Source organism: Diadema antillarum, unplaced genomic scaffold (assembly GCF_040938485.1).
Source record: "Diadema antillarum isolate AM-2024a unplaced genomic scaffold, OU_Dant_1.0 scf00000091, whole genome shotgun sequence".
In the NCBI taxonomy this organism is placed as follows: domain Eukaryota; kingdom Metazoa; phylum Echinodermata; class Echinoidea; order Diadematoida; family Diadematidae; genus Diadema; species Diadema antillarum.
Window position 1 is genome coordinate 1,639,805 of NW_027270980.1, and position 14,634 is coordinate 1,654,438.

General features: G+C 40.1%; 1 protein-coding gene across 1 annotated transcript; it reads right to left on the reverse strand.

The window, feature by feature from the left end:
• Nucleotides 1-1,854: 1,854 nt before the first annotated feature.
• LOC139718220 (uncharacterized) lies at nt 1,855-13,738 on the reverse strand. The gene is made up of 12 exons (XM_071629699.1): nt 13,567-13,738; nt 12,380-13,256; nt 11,060-11,208; nt 9,941-10,226; nt 9,017-9,143; nt 8,209-8,465; nt 7,104-7,241; nt 6,160-6,317; nt 5,525-5,713; nt 4,550-4,815; nt 3,331-3,473; nt 1,855-1,969 (listed from the first exon to the last, which is right to left on the reverse strand). Exons 1-12 carry the CDS (start codon nt 13,736-13,738, stop codon nt 1,855-1,857), a joined length of 2,877 nt encoding a protein of 958 aa, XP_071485800.1.
• Between the last annotated feature and the right edge of the window lie 896 nt (nt 13,739-14,634).

The following is a 14,634-nucleotide window of genomic DNA, read 5'->3' on the forward strand; positions in this document are numbered from 1 at the left end:
GGAAATGCAATGAATTTACACTTTTCTCTATTTCAGTTTCCCTTTTGAGGTATTTTTGCCCTTTGAATATACAGTGAATGATGCACATCTTTTTACAGTTTAAATACATGTACTGCTAATATCTAGACATCTCAGATAAGCAGGTCATAGCACCACCATTCTTATCACAAAATGTGGGTACAAAATACACAATATATATCTTTCATTTGTACTATAAACAGGAAAATACTTGCATTTCCTATCACATATATACCAATATTTCTCATTAATATCTTAATGACACAAAGAATTCAAAGCTTTTTACACTGCCAGAAGGTATACACTAAAGCCATAGATGCACTACATAAAGCCATAAAGCCAACATGTTGTCAGCATCAAGTCGGTCTCTGCAGTTTTCCTCATTCCACATATGTGACCGTGCACCTCAAAACGAACATAAAGTCGCACACACTGATTTTGCGTGAGGACTGAAAATAAGTGAAATGGGTCAACCTAGCCGAACTTGACTTTTTCATATTTTCTGAAAGAGCGCGTCTTCTTTTACATTATGCTAAAATTTGGTATCATAAAACGGGCAGGAAAGTGTGTTTTTTAGCAGTTTATCTCGAACATTTTTGGTAGAATAGTTTGATTAGGTGTGTCTTTAGAATCCCTTTTTCATTTCTGAAAAACCTTGTCCACACTCTTCACTTTCAACTCTAATAACTTTTGAAAGGATACTGCTATTGCTTTGAAAGTTAGTATTAATTATGGACAGAATGTGTTAATGAGGCATGCTTAATTTCAGTTTAATTTAATAATCCCTTCATTGTTGTTACTCTGGTGGTTTACTTCCTGTTTTTTGTCCCATTCATCGCACAGCCAGCACGGTTTGGTAAAGATTAAGCGCTTGAATAGAGACTGTACTTCAGAGTCTCTTTTCTCAGTTCACACTTTTCCTGAGTTTGTGCTTTCTGTCCAATATTTAGATAGGATAGGAGAGTCCATTTGATTTGAGTTATACATCATTTTAAAGCTTAAAGTCTGCTCTTTCTGAATATGATCTTAACTAAAAATTCATGTCTGGCGACTTTTTGTGTGTTTTGAGGTGCAGGGTCACATATGCCTAAAGCCCACCGCACACTATACGACTCACGACCTTACGACTGACAGACTTTGGATCCGAAATAAATCGCAATATCCTCAGAATTAACACCGCTTGTTTATTTCAGATCCAAAGTCTGTCAGTCGTAAGGTCGTGAGTCGTATAGTGTGCGGCGGGCCTTACATTCATTGCTGTTTTCTTCTCGAGCAAGAACTTGGCTTGTTAAAGAAGGCAGTGTCAAGTTGCTCCAAGCCCAGTGACCATTTTGGAGTTGCTACAATAACACCAGGGTCCCATTTTATAAAAGATGTTAGGATAGCAACTCTTGCTGGAAAAAACAACTTCCCATAGCGGCAGCCAATCAGAAAGCTGGATTTTTGTCATTACCATAATGCTTGCCATTCCAGCAAGAGTTGCTATCATTCATTGCAACTTTTAAGGGGAAACAGGGCCCAGTTACAGTGGACTGCCGTTATAACGAAGTCCTCGGGACTGGCAGTTTTCTTTCGTTTATCTAAATTTCGTTATAACTGAACAAATGAACAATAAAACTACACTGAGTGGATAACTTTGCGGCCTGAATTTTTACTTCGTTGTAACGAGAATTTCGTTATAACCCTGTTCGTTATAACGGGAGTACACTGTATTACATAACCTAAAGAAGGAAATTCAAATCACACAAATATTGAGCACGACAGTTGCGTTCTGTACTGTTTTGCTTTGTTTTTTCCCCAGATATCCCTCAGAGGTGGAGAGGAGGATGTGTGTCATCACATCTCATTTCTTAGCAAGTTCAAAGTCTTCTTGATGGGATGCCAAGTGTCAAGATGTGTAGAGTCACCTGTCTCCCGTTGCCTGGAGTTGCTCAATTCTCTCTTGAATGCGCTGTAAGGGCAAATGTCAAGGAGCCAACAAGTAACAGGTCTATCATAGAACTCAAATTGAAACTAAATCTGTACAGCAAGAAGGCAACCCATGAAAAAGAAAAAAAAAAAGAATATTGTTCATAAACAAAGGGTAAAGTCATTTTTTTTTGGGGGGGGTGTTGGGGCTCACTGAAACTTAAGTCAAAGTGAAAAAAAAATGAATTTCATTAATTCCACTTGTAGTCATCATGATTTCCTCTTTTAGCTTGTAAATTGATACTGAAGATAAAATGCTTGTATGAGAGTGACTTTTGCAACATAATGCAAGGCATTTTAAAGTGGCTTCAATTCATATCATTATGTGACCCTGCATAAAAAAAACCAACAAAAAGTTGCCAGGCATGGATTTTTAGTTAGGGGCAGATTCTAAAAGAGCAGCCTCTAGGCTTTAAAATGATGTATAACTCTTTTTAAATGGACTCTTCTAACCTATCTAAACATTTGAAAGAAAGCACACACTCTGGAAAAGTGTGAACTGAAAAAAGAGGCTCTGAAGTACAGGGTCTACTCAAGCGCTTAACTATCTTTACAAACCATACTAGCTGTGCGATGAATGGGACAAAAAAACAGGATGTAAACCACCAGAGTAACAACAATGAAGAGATTATCAGATTACGCTGGAATTAAGCATGCTCTATCAACACGTACTGTCCATGATTAATGTACAATTTAGGCCCCCATTTGGACCCCTCCCCTGGGTGCCAAGGGGGGCACCCCTGATTCCGCCATGAACAAACTTGAAACTACAGTCATCAATGTACTTGTAATACTCATAGTAATAACTTTGCTCTATCTCTTCTGGTTCTAGGGGAGAAGATTTTTAAAGATTCCTTAATTTTTTTTATTTTTTTTTTTTGGGGGGGGGTGGGCCCCCCTGGGAGCCCCCCAAGAGGGCAATGGTGCCCATTTGAACAAATGGAGATCCCATCCCCCTTGGCATGCTACCTGTGAAGTTTGGTGAAAATTGGTCATGGGATTTTCAAGACGAAGATAAAACTGTAAAAAGTTTACCCACGCCGGACGCCGGATGCCGGACGCCGGACGAAGAGCGATTGCAATAGCTCACTTCAGCCTTCGGCTCAGGTGATCTAAAAACCTGTTTTTGCTTGGATTGAAGCCTGAACCGTAAGTCACACATAGATGATGTCCATGTAAAGCTTTGTTCAGGGTTAGTGATCCATGTCAGCCAATAACGAAACTCTTTGATTTACGAGGCAAAACTCGAGACATTATCTTATGGTCAAACCATGAAGCATTTCAAACTTTAGATTCCATCATATACATGTATCATATCAATGACATTATTGATACAGAAAATACTTGGGCACTGCCACATTAATGCAAAAGATATCTGCATCATCGTAATTCTCATTGTCCACTGCCTGTTGGAGTCTTTCCTCCAGCTGCTGAAGTTCTGCTTTCACCCCATCGCTCTGGGAGTCTAGGCTCCCTGTCCCTGGTTCCTGGGTCAGGAGAAGAGCATATTATTGTATCAAACAACTAGTCCATGTGGAAGGACAAGTATTTTCAAGATATCACAGTCTTAAAAAAAAAAGAAAAAAAAAAGCAGAATGTAACATTTCCCATTCCATGATAACCCATTCCAGACTAAAAGATGACTTTTCAGTTAACTCCTTCTGGTTTGTCTCTTTGCACTTGCTTTGTGGAGGGAGTTTTTTTTCTTTCTTTTTTCATATTTTAATGGCAAAATACTGCTCCTTCAAGGTAGTTTGTGTGTACCTATATGATTTCAGTTCCAAAATGACGAAAGTGTGAATATTGACAGCACGAATGTCGAAAGTTAAGTGTGCTGGATGAATGAATTTAAGGGATGTAGAAGTGGGGTGAATTACCTCCTACTTTGCACTCTCAAGAAACTGCTGAAATCATTATTGCCGAATGGAATTACGGCTAAAGGCTCTTGAGGGGAAAAGTTTAGAACAGCTTACTCTCAAGTAACCACAATGAAAGGACACTCCGACAGTATGCATATGTGTATTTGATTGCTCAGCAGAGTGTCAACTTATATCTTCAGCAGCAAGTTGGAAATTCTCAATAATGACAACCATCACTTATCATGTGTGAACAATAATTTTGTCACGTTTTTCAGGCACTTGCCTGTTAAAGCAGCAGGATTGGAGTATTCATGCAATCTACTGGCCACATTCAAAAGTTCATTGCCCTTAAAGATGAATGAAGTCTATATGACATCATATACCTGCTAGCCCACGAAAAGGTCTGCAATTTATTTGACATTTCTTCTAATGGTTTGCCCCAACGCAAATTAAGTTATTTGCTATGGGTAATTGGGCAAATGCTTACATGCAGTCCTCTCTAGCTATATCCACATCATTATTAATATCATCATCATCACCACCATAATTATCATTATCATCATCATCATCATCATTATTATCAATTCTATTATTGTTATCATTATCATTATCTTTATCATTATCATTATCATTATCTTTATCATTATCATTATCATTATCTTTATCATTATCATTATCATTAATACCTGGAACCAAATTCTTACCTCTGATTCTCTATGGACAAGAATACTCTGGCCCGCCTCATACTCCTCCACTGATTGAATCACAGCCTCAACTATGGGGGGTCTGTCGAGGCCGTGGCGCTCACTCAGCCACCCTACCAGGAGGCCACAGACCTGCCTCTCCATCTCCAGCAATTGGACGCTGAGGGTGCCAGAAGGGCCATAGCTGGAGGAAGGTATGTTGGACTCTTCTAGCGCTGCTTCGATGCTGCTCATCATGAGTAAGGCATAGTCCCTCAGGTCTACTTCTGTTGAAGATAAAAGATGTGTATGAAAGCTTTCAAGACATTTATTTTCACCAGAATTCTGATCTAAATAAAAGATCTAGATATTACATTACTTATTAAGTTTTGTAAAGAAATTCATACACTCTCAGGATATTTGAATCGAATAGCAAAATGAACATGTTACAAGTTTCTATGCTCAGTGACGACAGCATAAAAAAAGTAAAGATGCAGTGTTGAAATTGATTGGTTGTACACAATGTGAGTGTGTGTGTGTGTGTTGTGTGTGTGGGCATGTGAGAGCATGTGTGCATTGACATGAGTTCTTTCATTGGGTGTCGCATACATATGGTAAGAATGCTATCTTCCTACTGTATGTGATAGCAGCCAGCCATCAGCAATACAAGCACTGAAACTGCTCATTATTGCAAGTTTGCATCTGCTGCAAATTTCTTTCATGAGAAGCGAGAATGGTATGCCTTCTCCAACAGTACTTCCCATCCTTGCCAACTGCCATGCCAAGTAGCTTCTCATTCTTCATTAAAATCTCAGCAAACATGCAACAAGCTCAGCAACTTGTGAGTAGTTTGTAACACTCATGCTAAACAAATACAGTTGTTGCATGTATTCAACTCTCTGTGATTATCACAAAAGGCAGCCATTGAACCAACAAGTGTAAAGTGACATGCTCTGTTTTTAGGACAGCACGAAATCTATGCGGTTTTAGGCTCACCCCATCGCTTCTCGGCGTCCAACACCCTTGCCTTCAGCTCCTCGGCTTTCTCCTGCAGATCCTCCACCATGGCCTTCTCCTGTTTCAGGTGCTCGCAGACTTCCTCAACCTTCGCCTGGTGGGACTGGCCCTCTACCATCTTGACCCGTATCTCCTCTGCCAGTCGCTTGGCCTCCCCAAAGTTCCTGCCTGGAACAAGGGATGCAATGTGCCCCGCTTCAGTCTCGGGTGATGCATACCACACAAAACTTTAGCAGTGGTGCTACGTACACCACCACTAGAAAGACAAACTGATTTGTTTGGGTTTGCTTTGTGAATACAAAGCTGCACATAGGCGGATACAGCATCACATTTTTATCTCTTCTCAAAATACTATACTTTACACACATAGTAAAGAGGTAGATACTGGGGTATGAATATTTTTTCAACACGTTAGTGTTTGATAAGTACTTGCAAACAGGGCAATTAGGTCAGGCACTCTCCCACTACATAATCAAGTGAACTAACTTGGGTTCCTATTTGGCTACAGTTAAAAGAAATCATTAGTTTAATCATCTACAAAGATCACAATGCAAAAAGAGAAAGAGACAATTAAGTGAATGGCATAATGTAAAGGGAAAAGAAAACCCACTTACTGGAAACAGCCAGCTGTTTGGCCCCTTGTAGAGTTGCTATGTAGTCTTCCGTATCCATCACCTGTTTCTTTAGGGATGTGAGTCTGGTCTGGTTGGACAGTATTCCAGCGCTCGTTGACTGGATCTTGTCGGTGGTCTTTGTCAGTGAGTTACGCAGGCTGGAAGACAAAGAACAACAACAACAATAACAAAAAGAGAATTCAGCTACATCTGCAATGCACAAACCAAGCAAAGTGAGCGATCTTTATGCTATTTCCTCTAGAATAAGAAAGACACCAAAGGTTTCTTGTTTGTTTGCAGAAAGGACCTATTCCACTTCAGCAATCTGTACGAAAATGCACATCTTGCTAAAAGAAAAAAAAAAAGAATAAAACATTTCAGGAGGTATCAAGGAGAATTAATCCACAGTCACAGATTAGTCAAGATTCTTTGCTTTTATAGATACTGTAAATGTCATATATTGTGTACACATGATATTTTGCACACAAGGACTTGAAGGAAAATTTTGCAAGTGGTGGAATTTGCCATCCACTACCACATTAACAAAACAACAAAAAGTGTTATCAGTATCACTTTTCTAGAGAAAAGTAAGTAATTTCCCACCTGGCAATATCTTCGTGACTTGTTAATTTTAGTAAAGTTTGCGAGTTGACCAATGTTGTAGAACAACACAAAATATATCCATTACATGGCATTGACCTAACTTAAATCTGTAAATCTTCTTTCACATCAATGATCTCATTAATTACACTTTGAACAAGTTGGAAGATGTGTTGGTACTTGAAGAAAATTCATTCTACATACTATGAAGAACCTATGGCAATAAAACTTAACCATACCTCCCTTCATAGCCTGCTTTAAAGTGCACAAGAGAATTGGTCAGCTTATGTAATGATCTGTTGAGCTAAACCGACCAATACCGACTATTGATCAGCTGACATTACCTTGTGATTTCTTCACTTGGTTCTAGCTGGATGGGAGAGTCTGGGAAGATGGTTGCTTCACCGACACTGTGTCTCAACTCTGATGCCTTCATGATAGCTTCTAGAGACTGAGATATCCTACACAACAGATCCTCCTCACTGTTTGAAAATATCACAGGGAACATCAATCATATACAGAACGTCTTCATCAGGATCAAGCACAAAAGGAAATATTCTGTATGACCTAATTTGATAACAGAAACATTTCCACAATTTCTAGTTTTGTATTAAGATGTATCTTTAAACATTGCTTGTGTAGAAGGCTGAGAAACAGAGAACATCCAAGCATTTTGATTAAAAAAACACACAAAAACCCAATTAGATAAAAAGATATTTCTGTCACTTTCATTCAAAGGCATTTTGCAGTACCTTTGTAACCATTGGTGACTGAAGGTTCTGCACTGACAAATACATTTGTCTTTGATACCTTTCTCTCTTAAATATATACCATCATGTAAATAACCTACATTGTACAGTTGCATACTGAGAAATCCTTCAGAATTTACTGCTTATAGGAAAACTCATTTATTGTGAGAGTGATATTATACAAATAATGCACTGGTTGAGGGTACAGCAGTGCACTTGAGGTAATTACAATCTTATGGTGAAACATGCCTTCGAGGCAAAGTCGAGTGCATGTTGCATGACAATGCAAATACCCTCGATCACATGGAACCAAATAGAGAAATTGAAAATGAATGCAAGTACGCTTGACATTTCCACTGACAACAGCAACTTAAACCTGTGCATTATTTGTTTTATAAAACTGGTCTATGCACTTAGATATCAGCTGGTAAAACTTTGCATTGCAATATACTGGGCTCTTCAATCTGCCTTGAATGCAATTATTTGGGTTCATGCAGCACGTACACAGCTGCACAGAGCAATCAGTAATCTGCCACACGGATAACGTGCAGTGCAGTTACGCTTTTCTCGTTGAGCATTTTTGCTCTCTCATGCATTTAGCAAACACATAGAAAGAGCATGCATGACTAATTTCAATGCTTCTGATTGGCTACACTTTTTAATCCACTTCATAAAAAGAATGAAACTTGCTACAACTCACCGTGCTACCGTTTCCTCAAACTGCTGAGATTTCTCCCTCAGAGCCAGCTCCTGCCTGTCAAGTCCAAGTTTCTCCTCGTTCAGCCGAGTCTCTTGCTCCCCAAGATCTGACTTCTCCCTGCCGATGACAGCGAGCTCCTCATTGAATTCCTCCCTGGCTGCCCTTATAGCCCTGTCCTGTTCATCAATGGCCTTATCTAAGGTGGTCTCTTCAGACCTCAGTACCAACAGTCTTTCCTCAAGTTCCTTGATCTCCATCTGCACACCCCCCCCCCCCCCCAAAAAAAAAGACCCAAATACAACAATAAGAACAGAAGAACAGACATGAGTTCATCAAACTTTCTAAGACCAAGAACTTTCCCATTGCCCATCTACGTCCACAAACACACACACATACAGTATAATTTGCATGAATAGATCACACACAAATCACACTCGAAATTTCACAGTATGGTAACAGAGAATTGAGTGACAGTAAGTTAAACTTTTTTTATCACACAAACACAAGACTTCCTAGACCTGTCATTCCTCTTTCTTGTTCTAAATCTTCACACTAGAAGAAGGCATTTACACATAAACAGCTACAATCTTTTTTTCTATTATAACAAATTCCATGTGATATTAACTCATGAAAGATGATGTATCACATCATAGTAGAAATCTTACTATTGAATTTGATACTAATATGCCATGATCTAATTTCCAAGCTCACTCACAAAGACCATCTCTGACAATTGCACAGGTGCAAAAGTACATTAAAAAAACCCAGGTATAATGACTTTGGAATTTCGAGTAAAACATCAAATTACCTGCACTGCTGTCTTTTTCTGTCCGTACACTTTCTTTGCTTCTCTGAGATCAGCTGTTTTCTCATCGATACGTGCCTGGAGCTGGACGTCTTTCCGTTCCACATGCTCCCTATCCAACTGCACATGGCTGGAATGGAAACACAAAAGTACAGTGACAAACACAGACACAGAAAAAAAAGAGCAACTTTGACTCTGCTCCTAAAAGGCACCTTGTACATAACACATGAAACTTTGTTGTGACAAGAACTCTCCAATTGAAGAAGTACAATACAAAAGACGCTACACTCTTTGACCCCACAAGTTTTCATTTTGTTCCGAGAGCTTGGTGTTCCATGAAAATGTAGGATAACCATAAAATTTATGAAAATCTCTGTAAGGTAAATTTCAAATGTAAGTTTGTGTTATTAACAACTGATGATACCTTGATTTATCTTAACAATAAATTGACTGCTTCATCATTATTTTCACACGTAGTGGCCATGTTTTGAAAACAATTTGAACCTCCACAATGTTTGGCCAATACAAAGGTGACGAATGGCGTCAATACATCATGATCATGTTTATCATCGAACAACTCCCTGGTTCTCCTGTGGGAAGTAAGATTTGTCTGCAAGGTTCCTTTCCACTTGCTGACTTCAGAAACAACAGGAAACAAAATTGGGCAACTTTTACATTAAGCTGGATAACTTGTACATCATCAAGTACATAAAACAAATAATTGAGCATCTACTTTTGCTTTGCAAAATCACTTTTGGACGAGTGAAAAGATAGTTTATGTTCCGAGGGGAAAGAACAATTGTTTCATTCATCTAATCACCACAAACCACAAAGTGGATTAAAAACAAACATATATGCACATACATCTGTGCAAACTGAAGTAAAAAGAAGGAAAATAGCAGCTTTGACGTGCAGATATCTGCTTACCCAATCGATCGCTCAAGTTCAGCCCTCTGCTTCTCCAGCTGGTGCCATCTCTCTCTTCCCCCTCCGCCTTCCTCCTCTTCCCTCAGTGATGCGAGAAAGTCCTCCTGCTGGGTCTGTAGGTCCCGGTAGGATTTCACCCAGTCTGTCTCCTGCTTCTCTTGCCTTCTACCAGCATCGCGAGCGGCCTGAAGGATGTCTTGAAAGGGAACCTCCCGGTGGAGCACTATGCTAGGAATGGTTGCCAAGTCCTTCTCCAACGAGAGGCACTCCTTCAGAAGAGATTCAGCTGGGAGGCAAGCAGAGGGCCCGGTTTGATCAGTGACTTTTGCAAGTTTCAAGCGAAAACATGTGTTATGTAGTTCTCATAGGGGCTCAAAATTCATTTTCCACCATTTGGGATTTGCTTGGAATACTGTACATCGAACAGGTCTACCAAGAAACCTTAATACTTGGCCATTTTGAGATCAAAAGGTTAAATCATTTCAATGGTATACATACAACTTTTACTCCAGGGGAGCCCTCCCCCGAGTCCCTGTTCAGCATTGTGGACAGGTAGAACATTACATGATGATCACTTGTGTCCCTGGCAATTGTATTATTTTCCAATAAGCTCCATGCAATTCAATCCAGTGTGTAGATCTGTGAGTAATGCTGTTGCTCAATACGCTGATTATCAATAACTGATTACAAAAGAATTATGCAGCAAGTACGATCGGGTATGCTCTCAGACTGTTGTACTTCCGGCAAACCCTTTTAAGCTTGCTTTCAGAGCCTTCACTTCTTGAAAAAAAAAACACAAAAGAATATACAAAACTTGCAAATTACAAGTACCTTAGTTACCAATGAAAATGCTGAAAGTGGTTGCTTAATGGTGACCATACTTTCCAGTGAGGCTGTCATACGACATTGAGTCGGGAGATGTTGAATTAAATATCCTGATTCATATGAACACCTTGCAGCACCTTTAGAAGAATATGCGACCCAAACACTGGACCTACAAACTTGGGGCTAATTCACTGGCTTCCCAAAGGAAAAAAAAAAGAAAAAGAAAAGAAAATTTGAACAAAACCACCAGGCTCTTGACAGAGATGCCACAAACTCTGGCCTCGCCTCCCTCACCTGTCTGGTAGTCCTCCTCACTCACTGCCTTGGCCTGCTGTCTGTGCAATGTGAACAGCGCCTCCTGCTTCTTGATCCTGCCGTGCATGGCCAGGACTCGCTGCCTACCCAGCTCCTGGAGCCGCTCCATGAGGTCTTCCTGTGATAACCTGTTTGTATGGAGGCAAGAGATAGTGCACATGGTGTGATGTTGGTTGGTTTGTTTGTTTGTTTGTTCATTTTCCATCTAAGAAGATGGCTGGATAGCCCATATTCAGCTACATTAAGCTGATCTTCCATGGGGTCCAGTTGGATGTGAGGTGGGACCACTTCACCGGGTTAAACACCCTGCTCTTTGCGATGAATGAATGAAGCGGGATATTTGACGTGCATGAGTTGTTACTCTCTCATACACGGGACCTCCATTTTATGTCCTACCTGAGGGACAGAGTGTTTTGCCTCTTGCTAGAGGGGATGGTATGCTTACACACAACATTGCTCAGTCCAGACTCGGGTTCGAAGCCTGATCGTGAGGCAGACGCGCTACTGACTGAGCCAACTCACTGCTTTCCATGCTTTCCACTCACTAGCACAACCTGCCTCTGAGTAATGGAATGCATGTGGATAACCTTAGGACAGTGCGTCATCGTAACCGCACAAATTTATGCACAATTACCGGTACTTACTTTTCTTGACTAGACACACTTTTTATTTCTGCACGTTATGTGGGGGGGGGGGGGGGGTGGAAGGGACATTACAAACACAAATAAAACAATGAAATGTCAAAATAGATATGGCAGAGTGGGAAACATATAATCAATATAATTATATGTATGATTCTTATCCTCATTCATACTTCATGTATGAAGCATATGACAGTATCGACTGCAATGTATGGAGTAGATCTGCCACAGGATACTTTACAACTACCCAAGCCAAATGTCTCACTCTCATCAGCTTGACAAAATGGAAGTTTGTACAATGCATAAATTATATTTTATGTGAGTACACTCCCCACCCCCCAACAAGACAAAACGAAACAAAACGCTTGACAAAACAGAGAGAGAGAGAAACAACAAATGGAAAATCAAACAAATATCACACACTTGATAGTTTGGTTGGAACTGTTTCCAGCATCTGGTCAAATCAGCTTGTCAGACGGTAGAAATATTTTCTGGTTTTGTTTTACAGCTTGTCTGTTTAAACAAAATTTTTCACCATACAATGTATAAAACTAAAACCAAATAAAATTTCTCTTTCTTTCTGTGTCGGTGAGGCAATTCACAGGCCCCACAGATATGTTACAGATTTGATCACGACAAAGATGTCAATTTTTCCCACCTGAACTGTTGATCAGCAGCAGCTTGCGCTTCTTGCAGCACTTCCAGCGTGTCAGAAATATCGAGATCCAGGTCATAGAGGGAGCTAGAGGTGGCTCCAGCTGATCCAGTGACTCCATCGAGAGCACGATCGTCATTCTTTCTGGAGACACTCTCGCCCCCGTAAAAGTTCCTCGAACTGGGGCACACTACTGGCACTGCGTCTCGCTCCTCCAAGCATTCACGGCTGGTCTTTGAGATGAACCCAAACTGGCTGGATGGAGCATCAAGCGTGTTTGCAGAATGTCCTTCTAAAGTGTTTTCTCTTGTAGGTTTCGTGCCTACCACACCTCCATCATTGATTGGGGGTAAGTTTCTGCTATCTCTGCTTCTTCCGGCATTTTCCGTATGCTCGTCTTTACTAGCAGTGATATCAGAATTTGGGTTGCCATGCACTCCACTTTTGTTGGAGTCTTTCAGTTCTCCAGCTGTAGGTCCAAGGCTAGAATCAGCATCATCTACTTCAGCAACACATTGCTTTGGCTGTCTTACTGGCAGAGCCGTTACATCAGAGCCGATGTGGCAATCATTTTTGTCAGTCTGGTCCAAATCAATGGAGAAATTGATGCCTTCTAACTCGAACCCTCTTCCATCCCGTCTACTTTCACTGCTTTGAAGATCTGGTCTTAATGGGTCAAGTTCAAAGTCCAAGTCCATGTCAAAATCTAAGTCGACATCCACACCACTTCCTGTGGGAGGGCCTATTCCTTGATGGTCAGTGGCTTGGCGGACAGGTTCTCTGGAATGCGAGGCCTGGGCTGTAATGAAACCAAACTTGCTGGATGGGTCATCTGCCTCTTCAATTTCTGAGTCCCGTGCTGAGGTAGAGGTACCGGTACCTTCAAAGAAAGAAAGGGGAGATTTTGTACACAGAAACTGAAAGACATTCCTGTAAAATACCAGACACTGTACTGCACAAACAAACAAACACAGTAATTACAATTTTAGCTGCATACATGTACAAGCACTCTGTCTCTTTTCACATTTTATTTGCTCAGACCAGACTGCATATTGAATCAAATTAATCTTTAATGACACCAAGAACAACAGACAATGAAAAAATTGTTAATTTACCCCATATATGTATATATATATATATATATATATATATATATATATATATATGCATATAATAAAGGGAAAAATTACCTGTGGCTCTATGCAGGAATCCAAAAGCAGACACCCGTTTCTGATCTGGGCATGATTGAGGGTCTCCCTGAGGTGGGTCTCCCTGGGGTGGGGCATCCTTCGATGAGGCATCCAGCTGCTCTCCATCAGCCTCTGCTGATTTATTGAGCATCATGCCACTGAAGAGTGACATCATTTCAGTTGAACTGCACACCAATATTCTTCACGATTCTGCTGGTTTGATCGATATTGTTACTTAGTAGTATTGTCTGCTACTCCTCAATACACTGTTCCACTGTTGCACTGAACTGTGTGTTGATATTGGAAGTATTTGAGAAAGGTACCACATTAGAATTACACTGTACTTAAATTACAAACTATACTTAAGCGCTGTTCCAACAGGCCACTATGGTTTGCACTTTGCACTTGTATACATGTAACAGTTACACTAGTTGTTGTACAGGCACAGCAGAAATTGGTTGTAATATTCTGATTCTGATATTGTTCTTGTTATTTTTTAGCATTAAATTTTACAGCAACTACAAAATCCTACTATTCCTAGATCTACAATGTCAGGTGGTCTACATAAAAAATAGGAAGTCTTTAAATAGATATAATTTATACCTGTCTTTCTCACTGTGAATGACTTTCACCCACAGTAGCAGTACTGCCGCCAGACTTTAAAAAAGGGATTTCACTAGTATACAAATGCAGTTTCAGCTGAGATGGGGCTAGGCTTCAGGTTTCCCACTTTTTTTGCGAGATGATAAAAGCTCTTATGAATTATGAAAAAGCATCCAATTCTAAGAGGAATTCAAAGTTTATTTGATGAAAATTGGTTTTGAAGTGGCCGAGATATCCAAAACTAAGAGGTCCTGATAAAAGGTGGGACCCACCTCTTTTCACTTATGACCACTTATGTTTGACTTTGTTTTTGGATAGGCATTACACCACCATCTCAAAACCAATTTTCATCTTGAATCTAGATCTGGGATGGGTTTTAGATCTTGATCCTAAACACTGAAATCCTCTTACTTAGAATTGTATGCTCTTGAATATTTCATAAGTGGTTTCAAATTGAAAGCATGC